This window comes from Lutra lutra, chromosome 16 (genome assembly GCF_902655055.1).
Source record: "Lutra lutra chromosome 16, mLutLut1.2, whole genome shotgun sequence".
Taxonomy (NCBI): domain Eukaryota; kingdom Metazoa; phylum Chordata; class Mammalia; order Carnivora; family Mustelidae; genus Lutra; species Lutra lutra.
In genome coordinates this window covers 48,010,276-48,031,589 of record NC_062293.1, presented here as the reverse complement: position 1 = coordinate 48,031,589, position 21,314 = coordinate 48,010,276, and the positions used below count along the sequence as shown (strand labels likewise).

The following is a 21,314-nucleotide window of genomic DNA, read 5'->3' as shown; positions in this document are numbered from 1 at the left end:
CATGTGCACTAGAGAAGAATGTGTATTCTGTTGCTTTGGGATGAAATGTTCTGAATATATCTGTGATGTCCATCTGGTCCAGTGTGTCATTTAAGGCCTTGATTTCCTTGTTGATCTTTTGCTTGGATGATCTGTCCATTTCAGTGAGGGGAGTGTTAAAATCCCCTACTATTATTGTATTCTTGTCGATGTGTTTCTTTGATTTTGTTATTAATTGGTTTATATAGTTGGCTGCTCCCACGTTAGGGGCATAGATATTTAAAATTGTTAGATCTTCTTGTTGGACAGTTCCTTTGAGTATGATATAGTGTCCTTCCTCATCTCTTATTATAGTCTTTGGCTTCAAATCTAATTGATCTGATATAAGGATTGCCACTCCTGCTTTCTTCTGATGTCCATTAGCATGGTAAATTCTTTTCCACCCCCTCACTTTAAACCTGGAGGTGTCTTCGGGTGTAAGATGAGTTTCTTGTAGGCAACATATAGATGGTTTTTGTTTTTTTATCCATTCTGATACCCTGTGTCTTTTGATTGGGGCATTTAGCCCATTAACATTCAGGGTAAGTATTGAGAGATATGAATTTAGTGCCATTGTATTGCCTGTAAGGTGACTGTTATTGTATATTGTCTCTGTTCCTTTCTGATCTACTACTTTTAGGGTCTCTCTTTGCTTAGAGGACCCCTTTCAATATTTCCTGTAGAGCTGGTTTGGTATTTGCAAATTCTTTCAGTTTTTGTTTGTCCTGGAAGCTTTTAATCTCTCCTTCTATTTTCAGTGATAGCCTAGCTGGATATAGTATTCTTGGCTGCATGTTTTTCTCGTTTAGTACTCTGAATATATCATGCCAGCTCTTTCTGGCCTGCCAGGTCTCTGTGGATAAGTCTGCTGCCAATCTAATATTTTTACCATTGTACGTTACAGACTTCTTTTCCCAGGCTGCTTTCAGGATCTTTTCTTTGTCACTAAGACTTGTCAATTTTACTATTAGGTGACGGGGTGTAGACCTATTCTTATTGATTTTGAGGGGGGTTCTCTGAACCTCCTGGATTTTGATGCTTGTTCCCTTTGCCATATTGGGGAAATTCTCTCCAATAATTCTCTCCAATATACCTTCTGCTCCCCTCTCTGTTTCCTCTTCTTCTGGAATCCCAATTATTCTAATGTTGTTTCGTCTTATGGTGTCACTTATCTCTCGAATTCTCCCCTCGTGGTCCAGTAGCTGTTTGTCCCTCTTTTGCTCAGCTTCTTTATTCTCTGTCATTTGGTCTTCTATATCGCTAATTCTTTCTTCTGCCTCATTTATCCTAGCAGTGAGAGCCTCCATTTTTGATTGCACCTCATTAATAGCTTTTTTGATTTCAACTTGGTTAGATTTTAGTTCTTTTATTTCTCCAGAAAGGGCTTTTATATCTCCCGAGAGGGTTGCTTTAATATCTTCCATGCCTTTTTGAAGCCCGGCTAGAACCTTGAGAATCGTCATTCTGAACTCTATATCTGACATATTCCCAATGTCTGTATTGATTAGGTCCCTAGCCTTTGGTACTGCCTCTTGTTCTTTTTTTTGTTGTGAATTTTTCCGCCTTGTCATTTTGTCCAGATAAGAGTTTATGAAGGAGCAAGTAAAATACTAAAAGGGTGGCAACAACCCCAGGAAAATATGCTTTAGCCAAATCAGAAGAGATCCTGAATTGTGAGGGGGGAGAAAGGGGATAAAAAGGGGTTCAGAAAGAAAGAAAAAAAAAACTATTAAAAAAAAGAAAGCTGATAAAGAAAAAATATAAAAAGAGGAAAAAATATATATATATTAGATAAACTATTTAAAAAACGTTAAAAAAAAGAAAACGGTAGAAGTTAAAAAAAATTTAGCAGAAGAAGAGAAAAGGAAAAAAAAATTGAAAAAGAAAAAAAATTAAATTAACTGCAAGGCTAAAAAATCATGGGGAGAAAGCCATGAGTTCTGTGCTTTGCTTTCTTCTCCTCTGGAATTCCGCCGTTCTCCTTGGTAGGTGAACTTGGTCCTGGCTGGGTTTCCCGTTGATCTTCTGGGGGAGGGGCCCGTTGTAGTGATTCTCAAGCGTCTTTGCCCCAGGCGGAGTTGCACCGCCCTTACCCGGGGCCGCGCTGAGTCATCCGCTCGGGTTCGCTTTCGGGAGCTTTTGTTCCCTGAGCGCTTTCCGTAGAGTCCGGAGGACGGGAATAAAGATGGCGGCCTCCTGGTCTCCGGCCCGGAGGAGCCGAGAGCCCGGGGCCCCACTCCTCAGTGCACCCTCAGAGAACAGCGCCAAATGACTCCCGTCACCCTGGCCTCCGGCCGCGCTCCGAGCTGACCGAGCCTGCGACCGGTTCAAGGCAACCCTGAGCTGAGAGTCACTCCTCGGCTCTGTCTCTGCAGCCGGCTTCCCCGTTCTAATACCGGTAAGCTCTGCGACACTCAGACACCCCCGATCCTTCTGCGACCCTGCGGGACCTGAGGCCGCGCTGACCCCGCCTGGGCTTCACCCCAGTTAAGCCTCTGGAGCGATGTCCCTCAGCGGAACAGACTTTTAAAAGTCCTGATTTTGCTCCGTTGCTCCGCCGCTCGCCGCTCGCCGGCCCCTCCCCCCGCGGTTGATCTTCCCGTCGCTTTGGATTCACTTCTCCGCCAGTCCTACCTTGCAGAAAGTGGTTGATTTTCTGTTTCTGGAATTGCTGTTCTTCTTCTCTTCAATCTCCCATTGGATTTGTAGGTGTTTGCAATCTTTAGATAAGCTATTTAGCTGATCTCCCGCTACCCGAAGTAGTCTCAGCTTGCTACTTCTCCGCCATCTTGACCTCTTATGTTTTTTATTTTAGCCATTCTGACAATGTAAAGTTTATATCTTATTGTGATTTTAATTTGCATTTCTTTGATGATTAGTGATGTTGAGCATCTTTTCATGTGTCTGTTGGCCATCTGTAGGTCTTCTTTGGAAACATGTCTATTCAGGTTCTCTGTCCATTTTTTTATTGGATTATTTGTTTTGGGTTGTTGTGTTGTGTGTGTGTGTGTGTGTGTGTGTTTGTGTTGAGTTGTTTAAGTTTTTTATATATTTTGGATATTAACCTCTTAGTAGTTATACTATTTACAAATATCTTCTATTCACATGTTGTCTTTTGTTTTGTTGATAGTCTCTTTTACTCCAAACCTCTATGTTTATTGCAGCATTATTTACAAGAGGAAACAACCCAAGGATCCATCAATGGATGAATGGATAAATAAGATGTGGTGTATATGTACAATGTACTCAGCCACAAAAAAGAATGAAATCTTGCCATTTGCAACAACATGGATGGATCTAGAGGGCATAAAACTAAGTGAAATAGGTCAGAGAAAGAAAAATACCACATGCTTTCATTCATAGGCAGAATTGAAGAAACAAAATGAATGAACAAAGGGAAAAAAAAGAGACAAGCAAAAAACCAGGCTATTAAATACAGAGGACAAACTGGTGGTTGCCAGAGAGGAAGCAGGTGGAGGAATGGGTGAAATAGATAAAATGGGATTAAGAATACATTTATTTTGATGAGCACTGAGAAATGTATAAAATTATTTAATCATTATATTGTACACCTGAAACTAACACTGTATTAATTATACTTAAAGTTTATAAAAGTTATCAAAAATGGTTAAGATGGTAAATTTAATCTGTATTTTACCATAATAAAAATTCTTTTTGAAAAAAAAAAAAGAAAGAAAATCATGCCTTAAGCATTTATAGCTAGCAAGTCTCTGAAGAGTTATTGCCATTCTTCCATGGCAAACATGTTTCTATCATGCAGTAGTACTTAGCATTGTTAAACAATAGGAACACAGTAAACAGAACATATTATCACATGTTGTAACAACAGTGATATTCTTAAGACATTAGATTGTATCCTCAGATCTATTTGAGACAGCTACTAGCTATTTGAGTCAGCTAATAAGAAGATAGTGTCTCTTTATCATTGAACAACAGTCATTTCATGTTTACCAGGGGAATGGAAAGATCCAAAGTGCTTTCTTTAAAAAAAAAAAAAATCCAGGTCCAAAGGGCATAAGAGCAAACCCTAAGACACCTAGCACACAGGATAATAACAGTAACAGCCAACATGTAGCCTGTGGTTGCGTGTGCTGGGCACTGTTCCAAGGGCTTACATTCCCCACAGCATCCCTATGAAGCAGGTTCTATGATTTCTCTGTTTTACAGGTGGGACAGTCAAGTACAGGAAATTTGAGTAACTTCCCCAAGGTCTCACAGCCAGTAAGGGCAAGAAGATGCCAGAGAACCTGAAAGTGGATGCACAGACCTTCTCTCCTACTGGAAACTTGTGCAGGCAGCCTTTCCCTTCCATTATATTTCTCGTGGGTGGCCCCTCTGCATAAACTGTGCTCCCTACATCCCTGGATTTGCCCACACTGCCCTCTTACACACCCACATCCTCCCATTCTTCTGCCATTTAAACCCCACTTCCTCCCAGAAATTCTCCCTGAACACAAAGTCACAGGCACACCTTCTACTCTAAGCCCCACAGACACACAGTGCATCATACTTCCTCTACTCAAGCCTCCCCACAACCCCGCAGATCTGAATGTCAACTATTCAGGGCCCGTCCAAATGTTCCATTCTCTAACTTGAAAGGGTCATCAGACTCTGTCAGTACCTCCCTCTCAATTTACCAATGAGGAAACAGAGGCCTGGAGAGGGAAGATGCTTGCCCAGAGTCCCACAGCCAGTCAGAACTGGAATACCTCACTCATTCTACAACTACTCTGACACTCCTCAGAGCCCAGTGGGGCCAGCACCCCGTGGATGGTGAACAATGTTTTCAGTAGTCTTCCTGGAGAGGTTCATCCCCTGGGATGTTGCTACCAGTTAGTTCCACAAGCTTACTGCCTCACAAGAAATTTGTCAGCCTGGGAATTAAGTTGGCCCTCAGAGGTGGGAGGGCTGCTCTGTCAGGCCAAAGAGGACAGAAGAGTCAAAGGCTTTGGAACAAGGAGCAGAAATCCTCTTGTCCTGGCTCCAGCTGGGCAGGGCTGAGATCCTAGCATCTCTGACTGGGACTATGGGCGACAGAAGACAATACTCCTGAAGCCCATCAAGGGCAATTCCATAGGCACTCCCTGAGCCTGTTTCCTGGCAGAAATCTGACGGCAACTCCAGTCCCTCCTCCCTCCTTTGACTTCTAGGTCAGGTGGGACCTCTGGGGCTGAGGTGGGCCTGGGGCTCTAGGAAGGGCTTTGTGAGTCCAGGCTAGGAGACTGGGCATCAAGGTCCCTAGCTCCACCTCGCTGCTTTCCCCACAGCTGGATCAGAAGAGAGAGCTCTTTCCAAACAGGCAAATCACAGTGAGGTCCCAGCTTTAGGGGTGATGGTTGCAGCTCAGTATATCTACTGAGGAGAGTTTCAGAATATATTCAGGGAGAACTTCTGGAAGGATGTGGGGTTTAAATGGCAGGGAGAATAGACCAGGGTCCCTGGCTCTATGATTGCCAACAAGCCCTGTCCCTCTCAGGCCGTTAGCACCCTCTTAGAAAGAGGCAGAACCCTGAGAGTATCTTCTGAGTACAGTGAGCCGGCACAGGTGGTCATCACATTGAAGGGTGTCTTTCCCAATTCTGGATTCCTGGGCTCTTTTGTTCTCTCTCCTTACTCAGTCTCTCTAGAAGGGTAGGAGAGAAGCCATGTTGGATGAGGGCTGAGGGAGCCTCATGGAGCCAGCGGGTACAGAGGCCATTCTCCATGAAGCTTCCTGGTTAATTAATTAGTGAGTGGCCCCCTGTGCTCCCAGCCAGCAGGCCACTCTTCTCACCCTTGGCTGTTGAGGTAAATCTTCTGTCTTCACTTTCCCCCTGATGGTAGCAAATCAGCCTCTGGTATCTGGTGTGGAGAGCAGAGCCCATTGTACTAACAGGTAAGAGGTCAGGCAGGACACTTGCTGGTACAGAGCAGAATAATCAATGGCAGAAAGGCAGGGAGCTAAAGCGAGGGAGAGAGGGTGAGGGAGAGAGAAAAATGAGACGTACCTGCCAATACATGGCAGAGAGGATGAGGAAATGCACACAACAAGGTAGGGTTTAGAGCCCTGGACTTAATTCCTGGCTCTGTCCCCAGATTGCTGAATGACTTCAGGCACAATATTCTCTAGGCCTTGTTTCCCATTGTTGACATGGCTGCTGGGTTAGGTGATCTTAAAATTATTGCCAGTTGCTAATACCAAGATAGGAAGATGAACTCTTTGATTGTGTCTTATTCATAAAGCTCTGAATGCCCTCTCTGCCTGGTGTTTAAGTAGCTGCTTGACATAGAACAGATAAAGCAGATAAGATTGCTGTATAAATTATTAAAGAGAAATGAATAAGAAATTGGCAGAGGGAAACAGAGGAAGGAGGAAGCCCTTGGAGGGGGAAGGACTCCTCTTGGATTAAAACTGGTTGAAGAGAAGGCTGTTCTGGATGTTACTGAGAGAAGAATCTGGGCTGACCAGGAAGAGACTGGAGTCAAGGAATTGGATACAAATTCTCAGGACTGAGGGTTACCTGAGGGGCTTAGTTGGTTAAGTGTCTGACTCTTGATTTTGGCTCTGGTCATGATCTCAGGGTCATGAGATTGAACCCCACATCTGGCTGTGTGCAGGGTAGGAGCCTGTTTAAGATTCTCTCTCTCCCTCTGCTGCCCCCCAATCCCCTGACTCATACCCTCAAAAGAAAGAAAGAAAGAAAGGGAGGGAGGGAGGGAGAGAGGGAGGGAGGAAGGAAAGAAGGCAGGAAGGCAGGAAGGCAGGAAGGAAGGCAGGAAGGAAGGCAGGAAGGAAGGAAGGAAGGAAGGAAGGAAGGAAGGAAGGAAGGGAGAAAGAGAAAAAAAGAGAAAGAAAGAAAAGAAAAACTCCCAGGACTGAGAGTCCTGGGGGCCAGCGATGGCTTCTCTTATTTGTCACTGCCCATGCCCCACTCTGATAAGGCAAATGGAGACCTTTGGCAAGAGTGAGAGGAAGGAGGAAGCTGTTGGTGTTTGTGTGTTGACTCCTGCTGTGTGGAAGAATCCATGGAGGTCTCTACATCTCTGGCATTTTTGGGTATAGGGGTCTACGTCTGGGTCTTTCCATGTTCGTGGCTTGTATATGTATGGACCGATCTGTGTATATGTCTACACCTCTGTTTAATGACTGTTATCAGGTGTCCAGGTGTGCCCATGTGTGTCTATTCCTGTCCTGGTGGTGGGTGTGAGTGTGTCCTTGTCATGTCCATGTGACTGGGTTTATCAGGATATGTCTGTGTGCAGGTTCATATCCCTGTACTTCTGTGTCTTGGTGCGTCTAAGAGTTTGTTACAAAGGCGACCTCTTCTACAAGCTGCCTGGGAAATGGGGTTTCTGGTTCTATATCCTAAGTATCTCTGCCTCACTCTGTGACCTTAAATAAGTCCTTACTATCCACTTCAAAGCAGACACCTGTCATGTGTGATTAAATCAGAGCCTGTAAGAAGGGGCTCTGAATAAACTATAACAGCTCTGCATTCAAGAAAACCAGTCCTGGGAGCACCTGGGTGGCTCAATGGGTTAAAGCCTCTGCCTTTGGCTCAAGTTATGATCCCAGGACCCTGGGATCGAGCCCCACATTGGGCTTTCTGCTCAGAGGGGAGCCTGCTTCCCCTTCTCTCTCTGCCTGCCTCTCTGCATACTTGTGATCTCTGTCTCTCTGTTAAATAAATAAATAAAATATTTTTTTAAAAAAAGAATTTCTTATTAAAAAAAAAAAAAAAAAAAGGAAAACCAGTCCTGGGCCAGGCTTTCTAGGGGAGGCAACGTAAAATTCAGTCAATTTTTCTCCTATCACCAGAAGTATTAAGGGCTGGGTGGCAGAAGAAATTGACATTTATTAAGCACAAGAGATGGAGGAAAGAGGTTATTGTGCGGACTGGAGAAGTTAAGAAAGGATGGTGTCGGGGGAGGTCTTGGAGAAGGCAGAGCCAGAGTTGGGTATTGGGAAAGGGTAGAAAGAGATTTTGGGTGGGGAGCAGTGTATAGGAAAGGAATGTGAGAAAGGTGTAAATAAGGGACAATGACAATGCTGACCTGCCTACAGTGAGGTACAGGGAAGCACCTGGAAGCAGTTGGAGCTGAGACCACCAGAGAACCAAGTTGGAAAGCTCTGGCTGCCGGGCTGAGCTGTTTGCGCTGTGCCTGGTGGGCAGTGGAGACAGGAAGGGCCATAAACTGAGCAGAAAGAGCGTGGGTCCAAGAATTCCCAGCATCCATATAGCTCTGGCTTTCTCTCTTTCTAAGGCTGTCCTACCCCACAGAAAACACACCAAAGTCTCTGGATGAAGGTGGGTGAGAATGCATCTGTTCTGAAGACTGGGGACCTCTGGGCAGGAGGGAAATCAGCCCACAGACTCTGTGGACAGCACTGAGGCCTGGCATGCAGCCCTTCAGGTGAGAGAGCCCAACTTTCCTCTGCTGTCTTCCTGACTGGGGTCCTATCTTCCTCCTTACCTCACTACATTGTGCCTTACAGCTGTAGGAAGGAAGAAGCCACATGTGGGCTCTCTCCACCTACAAAACACCTTTTTCTGCCTTCCCATTCTCTCCCCCTACCTGAAATTCTCTTCCCAACACCAGTTCAAACCTCACCTCTTCTTTGGAATCCTGCCTGAATCAGCCAAGTACAGGAAATTACTCCATCTTTGTTCATACATACATAGCGGAGTGCTTATTATTATGCACCGCTGGAGATCAAGGACAACAGCTGACCTGCCTTAATAATCCTAGAGACCAATACAAAACCTGACCCAAAGCAGGTACTCAACAGTTAGGTGCGAAGTGTACAGTTGAGTACTACTCCCAGGGACTCCACAAAGCCCAACCCCAGCAAGACCACTGGGTCCAGTTCCAGTTAAGAAACACACGGACAAGGCAGAGAGTGACCAGAATGGAAAAGGACCTGGAAATGAGGTCCTATAAGAAAGAGTCTAAGGCTCCAGGGGTATTTGGGTTGGAGAAAAGAATACTTAGTAGACTTAGGATGGGTTTTTTTTTAACACTGTATGAAAAGCTGCACAGAAAGGAGAGTAAACATTTAACCCCCAGTGGCCAAAACTGTGACTTGTAGAAAAGTTACAGGGAAGTGGGATTCAGCTGAGATTAAGAAAAACATCTTTAAATAACTAACAGCAGCCTGGATTGCTTCTAGTAGCCTTGGGGAAGAGGTAGAAGGCATCAGAAGTTGATGGAAAGGGAACCAACTTCTAAGCGTTCATCCTCTGCTACATGCTTATACATATATTACCTCATTTAGTCTTGGCATCAGTCATGCCGAGAGGAATGATTAGTATTTCCGCTTTATAGATGAAGAGAGTGGAGATGAAATGAAGGTAGGTCTATGTTTACAACGCCAATCAGCGTTAAAACCCAGGTGGCTCTGACTACAAAGGCAGTGACCTTTCCTGTACATCCCACAACTGCCCACTCGGAGGTGGGGAGGGGAGTTCAGGGGCTCTGAGAAGCCCTGCACCTCACGAGGAGATGGACAGGAGAGGTGACACGGTCCTGGCTCTTCTATACTTTGGCTTTTTGCTGGGAAAACGGTGGAGGTGGCATAAGCAGATGACTCCCTGGGACAACTAGTGGGTGACAGTGAATGCAGAAGAAATGAATGCAGAAATGTAGAAGAAATGAAAAAATGGGCTATAGGCTTTATCTGGGGTTTCTCCTGGGAAGCGACAAGAGTGGACACTGCAGGTTGCCCATCTTCTCCTCTCTTTCACCTTCCCTTCCCTCTTTTTTCTCTCATTGCTCTTTAAAAAGCTTCATTCAACAAATACTGCTTGGGTGAACTTTGTGTTTAGGTCACTGGAAAGACAGAACAAACCCCAGTGACTTCTTGCAAGGAACAGTCCTGCTAAGAACTCACTGAGTCTGCTCTCTGGGATCTCATCAAAGCCTGGCCCTTTTTCCTGGCAAAGTGGTAATGGACAAGGCCAGTAATAGAACATTTACAGAAACTTTAGAGCAATGGGAGAAAATATGTTTGAAGGAACAGATTGAGTGGGGAACAAAATGAGTGCCTTGTTTCTGAGATCATTGAATCACTTGGTTAACTGAGAAACTTTGATGTTTTCTGTCAGCTGAGGTCAGAACAAAGACAAGCCTTGCCCCAGTATCATATATGAATTTTATCTTCTTCGTTCTATAACTCCTCTACCAATAACCCCACACAACCCCTTCCCTTGTCTGGATGCCTCCCCCTTCCACACCATAACATGTCTTTAGTATCAAACTCTATTCATTCTCCAAGACCCAATTCAAATCCCATCTCTTCTTTACATTCTTCCCAGACTCCTTCAGCAGAATTATTGACTTACATGGTTCATGAAATTAGTAAAGTGTGAAACACTGCAATCTGCTCTAGGTCAGACTGTAGGCAAAACTAGGACTCACTCTGTTCCCCAAAGTACCTAGCACAGGGGTCAGCAAACTATGTCTTACAAGCTAAATCTGCCCCCTCTGCTTGTTTTGTAAATAAAGTTTTATTGGGGCATAGCCATTGCCATTCATTTACGTATTATCAATGGCTGTTTTCCTGCTACAAAGGCAGAGCTGAATACTTGCGACAGAGACCATATGGTCCACAAGCCTCAAGTGTTTACTCTAATATCCTTGACAAAAAAGTTTAATAATTCCTGAGTTAGCACACAGTATGTGGTGAATAAATGAATGGCAAATGCCAAAAGGTGTTTTATGAAGAAACTTTAACTGGTATTCAGATGTCTGGGTCCCAATTCTGCCTCAGCTACTTATTTGACTAAGCAAATGATGATAGATGATAGGTACATAGATAGTAGATAAGTAGATGGGTAACATTTTTGTGCACTGGGTGGTGTGCTAAGTATTTTACATTTCTTTTCTTTTCTTTGTTATTATGTTCACTTAGTCAGCGTAGTACATAGTACATCATAACTTTTTGTTGTAGTGTTCAACAATTCAATAGTTGCATAGAACATCCTGTGCCTTAATGCCTATCACCCAGTTACCCCGTTCCCCCATCCCTCTCCCTTCTGTAACCCTCAGTTTGTTTCCTAGAGTCCAGAGTTTGGTTTGTCTCCCTCTCTGATTTCTTCCCATTCAGAGTTCCCTCCATTCCTCTGTGCCTCCATTCTATTCCTTATGTTCCACATATGACTGAAACCATATGAAAATTGTCTTTCTGTTTGATTTATTTCACTTAGCATAATCCCTTCCAGTTCCATCCACGTTGAGGCAAAAGGTGGGTATTCATCCTTTCTAATGGCTGAATAATATTCCATTGTGTATATGGACCACATCCTCTTCATCTGTTGAAGGACATTTCCACTCCTACCACAGTTTGGCTATTGTGGACATCACTGCTATGAACGTTGGGATGCAGATGCCCCTTCCTTTTACTACATCTGTATCTTTGGGGTAAATACCTAGTAATGCAATGGCTGGGTGGTAGGGTAGCTCTATTTTTAACATTTTCAGGAACCTCCATACTGTTTTCCAGAGTGGCTGCTCCTGCTTGCATTCCCATGAACAGTGTAAGAGGGTTCCCCTTTCTCCACAACCTCACCAACACTTGTTTCCTGTCTTGTTAATTTTTGCCATTCTAACTGGTGTAAGGTGGTCTCTCCTTGTGATTTTGATTTGTATTTCCCTGATGGCTAGTGACGTTGAACATTTTTTCATGTGTCTGTTGGCCATTTGTGTATCTTCTTTGGAGAAGTACCTTCAATTTCTTACCCACTTTGTCTTTATGACACACTTTGGGGGTAGCTAGTAGTATTTTCCTCAAGGAAAGAAAAAGAAACATTCAGAGGGGTCACACCACCTAAGTGGTAGAGACAGGTCTCAAAATCAGATCTGATTTACTCCCAGCTTGAAAGCACCCAAGGCCTTAGGACACCCTTCTGAGATTCCATTTCTTCATAAAACGGGGGGAGTGGGGCGTTGTGGTTTCCAAGCCTTTGTAGCAAGCAGAGGTTTGAAAATAGGACACAAACCCGGACATGCAGAAGCCTAGCTAGAGGTGCCAGAACTTAGGCCTGCTCCTCCTCTGTGCTCTCTGCAGCCCCGCCTGTCCCGCTGCTCCATGGCCCTGGCCAACTTCACACCAGCCCCGGAATTCCTCCTCCTGGGCCTGGTGGATGGAACTGACACCCACCCCCTGCTCTTCCTGCTCTTCCTTGGTGTCTTCCTGCTCAATGCGCTGGGCAACCTCACCATGGTGGTGGTGGTGAGATCGGATGGGGCCCTCCGCTCCCCTATGTACTATTTCTTGGGTCACCTAAGCCTTGTGGATGTCTGCTTTACTACTGTCACAGTCCCCAGACTGTTGGCCGGCCTGCTCCACCCGGGCCAGGCCGTGTCCTTCCAGGGATGCTTTGCCCAGATGTACTTCTTCGTGGCTCTGGGCATCACCGAGAGCTACCTGCTGGCAGCCATGTCATATGACCGCGCAGTGGCTGTCTGCCGCCCCTTGCACTACCGGGTGGTCATGACGCCCTGGCGCTGCACAGCGCTGGTGGCAGCGTCCTGGACAGTGGCCCACCTGCACTCACTGCTTCACACGCTGCTCATCTCTGCTCTCTCATACCCGTGCCCTGCCCCTGTGCGCCACTTCTTCTGTGACATGACTGTGATGCTGAGCTTGGCGACCTCGGACACGGTGGCCGCGGAAACTGCCATCTTCTCCGAGGGCCTGGCCGTGGTGCTCACCCCGCTGCTCCTCGTGTCGCTCTCCTATGCTCGCATCCTCGTTGCGGTGCTGGGAGTGCGGTCAGCGGGGGGCCGCCGCCGTGCCTTCTCCACCTGTGGGGCCCACCTGGTGGTGGTGTCACTCTTCTTTGGCTCTGTCCTTTCTGTCTATTTCCGGCCATCATCTGCCTACTCAGCCCGCTACGACCGCCTTGCCAGTGTGGTCTACGCAGTGCTCACACCAACCTTGAACCCTTTCATCTACAGCCTTCGCAACAAGGAGGTCAAGGGCGCCCTAAAAAGGGGACTCAGGTGGAGGGCTGTGTCCCAAGAGTTGTGAGGGCAGTTCCGGATTAACAGGCATTTCAAGAATAAGAACAATTACAAAAGAACCTCTCCTCCCTTTTCTAGCTTTGCAAAGCATTAGCAGTTTTGATCCTGCAGCATCTTATTTATGGTTAAATTAAGAATTAGACCTGAAGCAAAGGTGGCAATATGTTTATTTTACAGGGATGGGTACATAGCAATAAGCTAAATTCGTTTCCTCATTGTCTGAATGTTTAAAAAATAGAGATTACTTTTAAATTTTGGAAAAGCGAAGGGAACAATCAGGGTACTAGGGAATGAGTCTTGTAGCTTCTGGAGAGGAAGAGGGAAGAGTGTGGCTGGCAGCAACCTAGTGGATGGAGAGGAAACCCAAGAAGCAGTGTAATAAGGTTTTTTAAAAGAGTTCCTTTTTGTTGTTGTTGTTTGTTTGTTTTTAGGGGGACAGGGTGCTGCAGTGTAGACCACACCATCTTCAGACTCTTTTTCTGGAAACTTAAGGGAAGATGTAATTTTTATAAAAATTTTTAAAAATTCTATTCCCTAGATAATATATCCATCATTTTCATGGCAAGAACTCAAAAATAGAAATAAAGATAAAATTCTTCTTAACTATCATTCAATCCGATCTCCACCTTTATCCCAGTTACCAGCTCAATACCTCCTCCACCTTTCTCTCCCTGCTTTTGACACATAAATAGTAGTCTCTCTCTCTACATATTCTGCAATTTCCCTTTTCATGAAATAATAGTCCAGGAAATCTTTTCTTATCCCTACAAATAGAACTTCTTCATTTTTATCTTCAGTTTAACCAGCCCCTTATTGATAGTTATGCCTTCCCAAGGTTTCACTATTACAGTAGTGTAATGATATCCTTGTACTAAAAATAATAAAAGATAACCTTTAGTGAGGACTAACGTAAGTACTCTACGCATATATTTCCTTTAAACCTCACAAGATTCCAGGAGGAATATATTATTATTCTCATTGCTCAAGAGAGGAAACAGGCTTAGAGAAACCAATTCTGTTAGACTCAGCAATGTCTTCTTTCTGGTTCTGAGCTCCGACTTGAGCTGCTGCTATATGGTCTCCTCCCTCATTATCCTAATAGTCCCTAGAGATACACTAACTCTCAATTCCATCTGCACTCCATCAGTGTAAGAACTTTTCAGATCTTCATGGCCCAACGTGGTTGAGAAGATTTGCGTTTGTGTGCATGTATTTATTTATTTATATTTATTTTCAGTGTTCCAAAATTCATTGTTTATGCACCACACCCAGTGCTCCATGCAATACATGCCTTCCATAATACCCACCACCAGGCTCACCCAAACCCCTACCTCCCTCCCCTCCAAAACCCCCGGTTTGTTTCTCAGAGTCCAGAGTCTCTCATGGTTCATCTCATTTGTGTGCATGCTGAGATAGAGACAGAATTTTAGACTCTCTTCTGTAGACTAGCGCTGTCATGATATGGTGGCCCCATGCATTGGTAGGCCCTTCTGCAAAGGGCTTTCTCCAAAAATACCTCCAAACAAGTTGGGAAAGTTAACTATGCCCTTCGACATCCAAAAGTATTGAAGGATAAACAGTATGGCCTTACACTAACATCTAAACTCTCCTTAGAATAACTATTATTTTATGTAGTTTTCGAAATGGTATTCAAATGCAATTAGAAAAGAGAAATAACAGAACTAAGTATTTGAAAAAATATTCATAGTTATCAATACTGATATTAGCTTTGATTGTGTATCTTCAGTGCTTAAATATTTAATTGAAAATCCTTATTAGAAAATAAAAGAGAATTTAGTAAGGTGGACTACTGTAAAATTGATATACAAAACAATCAGTAACTCCTATGTAAAAAGAGTACTTGTCTAAAAACACAATAGTGACCCCCAATTTTTTTACATTTTTTACATTTTTACATTTTTTTAAAAATGTAAAATACCTAGGAATAAATACCTAGGAATAAATGTAGAAAGCAATATACAGCAATATACCAAATTAAGAAGTGTACAGAATTTAACTGAGAAATGAAAACTTGGAGTAAATGGAAAGATATCTGTTATTTATAGTTTTTAAGACAACTGTATAAATAGCCAATTCTAATTCATAAATGAATGTAATAATTCAAAGTAACTCCAGTTAATTTCCCAATAGGTTTTTTTTTATTGGAATTTAACAAAATAGATCTAAAGCATATCTGAAAGGAAAAATGTCAGGAAAGTTTTGGAAGAGAAGAATATACAGGAGGGCTTGTCACATAAGGTACCTAACATATACTGTTATAGATAGGATGACGTCAATATAATAAGTCCAGAAATGAATAAAATAATAATAATATAATAAGGAGGTGTACATGAGCCTTAGGACATTATAAAATCAGTTTTTCACATCTGTGAAGGTGAAGACAATAAGGAAGGGGGGAAGAAAAAAGGGGCAGTTGCCCTTAAAATTTTGGGTGGATCGAAGTAGAGATATAGAAACTAAAACTGCAAGAACTAGAAAAAATAATGAGATAATAATAATGATGGTAATGATAATAATAACATTAATTTGGGGATAGAAAAGCCTTTTCCAAGCTTGTCAAAGAAAAAATATATATCAAGAAATAAAAATCAACTTAACTTGTCTACTTTGAAGTTTATGATCTTAGTGAGGGAAAAATGCATCACTACCAAAGTCAGAAGTTGAACAGACTGAGGGAAATGTGGTTTACAAGATAGGTAAAGTGGCATCACAAGAAAAAAGAAAATTGACTTAAGGCAAAGGACGTGCTCAAATTACACGCTCAAGGAACAGTAGTTAATATAAAGAGATGTTTGACCTTATTGATATGTATAGAAATTCAATTTAAAAATAGTAAAATCTCGGGGTGCGTGGGTGGCTCAGTAGGTTAAGCAGCTGGCTCTTGATTTTGTCTCAGGTCATGATCCCCGGGTCCTGAGATGGAGCCCTGTCTTGGCCTCCTCGCTCAGTGGGGTGTCTGCTGGAAATTCTTTCCCTCTGCCCCTCCCCCTGCTCAAGTTTTTTTTTTTTTCTTTCTCTCTCTCAAATAAATAAATCAATCTTTTAAAAAAAATAGTAAAATCTCATGTTTTGATATTAGGTTGATAAAAGTTGGAGAACAAAAAATCCAATGTTGGGAACATGTAAAGAAACAGCTATGCTCATTCACTTTTGGAAGGAATATACGTTAGCAGAATTCCTTGGAGGCAATTTGGAAACTTCTACCCAATTATAACATGTTTTTGATCTAGTAAGCCCATTTCTAAGAATGTGTCCTTAGAATCAGAGCACAAGTCCACAAGAAAACATACGGACCAGGCAATAAAATTGAAGTATTGTTCAAAATAATAAAGAACTGAAAACAACCCAGATTATTTAAATAAGTTATGGTTGGTTAATGCATCCATTCAACAAAACACTATACAGATTCTAAAAGGATTATATGTCTTTATATGAAATAATGAACTCAAAATATATTTTATGTAACAACATAAAAAAATGGAATGCATAATTTAATCTCATTTATTATATGCAAAGTTAGTCTTTGCATAGAAAATATCTATGCATATTGAATATTCCCCAACCTTTAACTGCCTTCATGGGGAGAGCAGAATTTTGGGGAACCCTCACATTTTCACTTTATTATTTCTTTCTTTATTTTTTGGATAATTTTCAATGAAATGTTTTCTTTTTGTAATCAAAAATTTTTGAAGAAGAAATAAGGTCAAAGTTGGAATTATTAGGAAGACTTTTTTTAAAAGGTGAGATTTTTAAAGGCACACATTAATTTCAAGACACATATGAAAATGCATTCAAATAAAATCAATTACTATTCTACATTTAGTAAGTACAAGGCACTGAACTCATCATTGAAGAGATTAGAGAGCACCTGTCTTCAAGACACTTAAACTTCATAAAAAAAGAAATAAATGAAGAAAGCATCACAAAATTTTAGCATAATATTTCAGAGGAAAAATCCACCTGAGAGTAATAAATAGATTCTAATCCCTCTGTCACTATTTGTGCTACCTTAGGCTGTATATGGGTTTCCATTTTAGTTCCTATAAATTAACAATTCATAACAGAATCACATGGTTCATTGCTTACCATATGATTTTAATTCAAAAGATAAATTCTCATCCAAAATATAAATATTATCAAAAGAAGTAATCTGTTATTAACTGACAAGTGATAGAACAAATCAAAGGAAAAAGAAATTTTAGAATGTGGTCATTAAAAAGGTGAATCAAAACCTGAAATGAAAATTAAGTACAGAATAGGTCAACAAGGGAAGAAATGATGATCCTTGGGAGAGTAAAAAATTACAAAAGGATGTACATAATAAATTAGAAGATATTCTTCATGGAATAAGCATATTTGTCAGAAGCAAAGCACTGAAGTGGTTGAGAAATTTGGATTTACTTCTTAGAGAATTAGGAACTACTGAACATTTTTCTTTTTGTGCAGTAAACACTAAGGTTAGAGTGGTATGTATTCAAATTTGAATAATAATTTCTAAGTGTCCACTACATGTCAGTCTTGTTGTACATCACCCCCAGAAACTGTGGTAAACCCAAGAGGTACAATGGACCCACCACTAGTGGCATGTGGGAAAAACCCCAGAGGTGCTATTAGGGCTGAATTAGCATGGGTACCACTAGACTTTACAGACACTACTCATTGTCAATATTACATCTACTGTTTGAAAACATACTTTAATCTTTAGAGTCTCTGTCCCAAAAAAGCTGTATTGTCCACTTTGAAAAGACTCTTCCCAAGGCTCCCTTTATGTCCTGATTCCTCAGGCTGTAGATGAAGGGGTTCAGCATGGGGGTGACAACAGTGTACATCACAGCCATGACAGTCTCCTTAACAATAGAATTATTAGCTGATGGGCACAAATAGAGGCCAATGATTGTCCCATAGAAGAGAGACACCACAGAGAGGTGGGAGCCACAGGTGGAGAAGGTCTTGCGGATGCCCCTGGCAGAAGGGACCTTGAGGATGGAGGACACAATCTGTGCATAGGATGAAGAGATCAACAGAAATGGAACAATAATGATGAGCCCTCCCAAAATAAAGATTACCATTTCATTTATCTGAATGTCAGAGCAGGCCAACTTTAGCAGAGCTGACATATCGCAGAAAAAGTGAGGGATCACATTATCAGCACAGAAAGACAGCCGAGCCATGAGCAGGGTGTGCAATAATGAGATAAAAGTAGTCAGCAGCCAGGACAGCACCACCAGGGACAGACAGAGCTTGGGGCTCATGATGGTGGTGTAGTGCAGAGGGAAGCAGATGGCCACGTAGCGGTCATAGGCCATGGCCACCAGGAGGAAGCTCTCCAGGTCTGCAAAAAGCAGGAAGAAGTACATCTGGGTCAGGCAGCCAGCATAGGGGATGGATGGGACTTGGCTCTGCATGTTCTGCAGCAATTTGGGCATTGTGACAGACGAGAAGCAGAGGTCAGAGAAGGATAAATTGCTGAGAAACAAATACATGGGCGTGTGGAGGTGGGAGTCCAGGCGAATGAGAATGATGATGAGAAGGTTCCCTAGGACGGTGGTAACATACATGGCCAGGAACAGGGCATAGAACAGGTCTCGCTGCTTTGGATCAATGGGTAGGCCCAGGAGAATGAATTCTGAGATAGCAGTTTGGTTTCCCATTTTCACATTGCTTTTGTTTTACCTTTTTAAAATTAAGAATATGGGGCGCCTGGGTGGCTCAGTGGGTTAAAGCCTCTGCTTTCGGCTCAGGTCATGATCCCGGGGTCCTGGGATCGAGCCCCGCATCGGGCTCTCTGCTCAGCAGGGAGCCTGCTTCTTCCTCTCTCTCTGCCTGCCTCTCTGCCTACTTGTGGTCTCTGTCTGTCAAATAAATAAATAAAATCTTAAAATTAAGAATAATTTGTATGAAAGTGTGAATATGTGTGTGTGTGTGTGTGTGTGTGTGTGTGTGTATTCTCCCAAGCTGCCTCTCCACCAGCTTTATCTGGAGCAAGGAGTGTGCAAAACCAAGTGAGGCTCTACCACCTCATAACCATCAGCACCTGCATCCTTCTCACCAAAATGCACCCAGCACTCCTACTCCAAAGAAAAGCCCATCTATTTGTTTGCCCACCCAGTTTACACACCCCCTCAACCACCCACCTCAGTGGTGTGGCAAAGGAGGTGATGAGCCAAAACTGATCTGAGCCCATGTTCTGCACCTGCCACAGCCTGGGAACCATTGAGAACCATGGGGGGTTCCCCAAACTGCAGAATGGCATGAAGGTCTGAGTTGCTGCAGATTAGAAGGCACTAGATGTTCTCTCATCATCAGTAGGCACTAGAACCCAGGCCCCAGAACTTCAGATCCAGTTCCAAACACTTGAACTACCAGAAAAATGGCTCCTCCACTTTAATTTCTTTGTTACCTGGATTAATACTCTCCTAACCCACATGAAAATCTTGTCTGTTTTCTCTTTCAAGACTTAAAAAAAAAAAAAAAAGACTTGATTGACCCAGGGGACACTAGTTAGAAAAGCAAGAGTTAGAAGGGAGAAGGAATGAGATGGACAGCAGGGTAAGCAGCTGAGTTTGGGAGGACCCAGTGTGCATTTAAGTGCTAGGCCCTGGAGCCAGTCAACCTGCGATCACCTTACTACACCCATACCTGTACCATGACCTGGCCAAGACACTTTTTTTTAAATTTAATTTATTTAAAAAACAATTTTTTTCTCACCATATCACATACCCTCCCCAATGTCCCTCACCCAGCTACCCCCTCCCTCTTACCCCCTTCCCCTTCAGCAACCCTCAGTTTATTTCCTGAGATTAAGAGTCTCTTATGGTTTGTCTCCTTCTCTGGTTTTGTTTCATTTTTCCCTCCCTTCCCCTATGATCTTCTGTCTTTTTTCTCAAATTCCTTATATCAGTGGGATCATATGATAATTGTCTTTCTCTGATTAACTTATTTCGCTCAGCATAATATCCTCTAGTTCCATCTACGTTGTTGCAAATGGCAAGATTTCAGGTTTTTTTGTGTGTGTGTGCTGGCCAAGAAACTTAATCTCCGTTAGTCAGAGTTCCCCAATCAGCTCAATAGGAACATAACAGTACCTAATTTATTCTGCCAAAGAAAGTTAAGACCAAGTGTGGCATTGGTAAGATTTACTACTGCCATCATTAAGTTCTGTGATGAGGATGCAGTATTTTCCCAAGTACCCCTACCCTCATCTCTATCCCCCACACTATCCATGAGCAGAACACCTTGGTGCAAGTGAAGTAAGTGGAAAGGGGTATTGTGGGGTGGAAGAAACTACTGGCCCAGAAGGGACAAACATTTGGAACCCAAAGAGTGAGGATTTCCTCTGAAGTTATGACTTAAATCTATCCCTAGCTAAAGATAATAATACTAGGATAACTCAATGGAGGGTGAGGAAAACTGGCTTCATGGAAAGGGGCTCCCAAAATGGTCTTTTACACTCTGTTTACCTCACCCCCAAGCAAAACATTTAGGAGCCCACAGGAATCAGACTCCATCATTTACTGTCCTGTGACCTTGGCAAATTGTTGAACTCTTCCAACCTTACGCTCCATCATTAATGAATCTTACCTACCTTGCAGAATTGCAGTTTGGAATGATTGGCACTTGCAAAGTATAAAGTACTCCACAAACATACAATTTATTTTTTCCCACTAATAGCTCTGATGATTCCCAGTTATACTCAGAGACAGGAATCACTGTTGAGAGAGGAAAACAATGAGGCCGATGACTTCTAAATCATCCTGCAAGAGTTCCACTGTATAATTATGGAATCTTAATTTAATCTGTTAAAGGGGATTTTTTAGAGTAATTACCTCTTCTGAACCCCCTCCCGGCTTACCCAGCTTGTCTTAGTGTGGCTCCAGAGCCTGCCTCCTGTTTGTATCAGCTGGAGGCCCTGCCATTGTCTTCCAACTCCTCTCTTCTATAATGCTCTGACCCCTGGGATCCCTGGGTCCCAAAGAAACTCATTATTAACAAACCCAGTCCTTCCATCCACCCTTACTCCTGCACATTTCTGAGTAAGTCATACCCTGAGACAAAATTCTGGGTTTACTCTGAGTCTGATCTCAAGAAAGCTTTCCCCAGCCATTACAGCCCACACTAATATCTCCCTTCTTTACCTTCTGCCAATATCTGTCCACTACAACAGTTATCAGAGTCAAATACTGTAGCACTTGGTCACCACTGTTATATGTTGTCCAGTGATTTCTTCCACATATACCAACCCTCTCTTC

At 42.8% G+C, this 21,314-nt stretch overlaps 3 protein-coding genes across 5 annotated transcripts in view; 2 read left to right on the top strand and 1 right to left on the bottom strand.

Annotated features, from left to right (window-relative positions):
* LOC125086968 (ATP-sensitive inward rectifier potassium channel 12-like) overlaps window positions 1–21,314 on the top strand; it is an 874,374-nt gene that overhangs the window by 273,418 nt on the left and 579,642 nt on the right. The window lies entirely within an intron of this gene.
* On the top strand, window positions 12,107–13,051 carry LOC125086975 (olfactory receptor 1L4). The gene has a single exon (XM_047706731.1). The coding sequence runs from the start codon at window positions 12,107–12,109 to the stop codon at window positions 13,049–13,051; it is 945 nt and encodes a 314-aa protein (XP_047562687.1).
* On the bottom strand, window positions 17,760–18,716 carry LOC125086702 (olfactory receptor-like protein DTMT). Its single transcript, XM_047706038.1, has one exon. The coding sequence runs from the start codon at window positions 18,714–18,716 to the stop codon at window positions 17,760–17,762; it is 957 nt and encodes a 318-aa protein (XP_047561994.1).

Coding starts and splice junctions, on each gene's coding strand:
- LOC125086702 (XM_047706038.1), bottom strand. CDS start 18,716: ATGGGAAACCAAACTGCTATCTCAGAATTCATTCTCCTGGGCCTACCC.
- LOC125086975 (XM_047706731.1), top strand. CDS start 12,107: ATGGCCCTGGCCAACTTCACACCAGCCCCGGAATTCCTCCTCCTGGGC.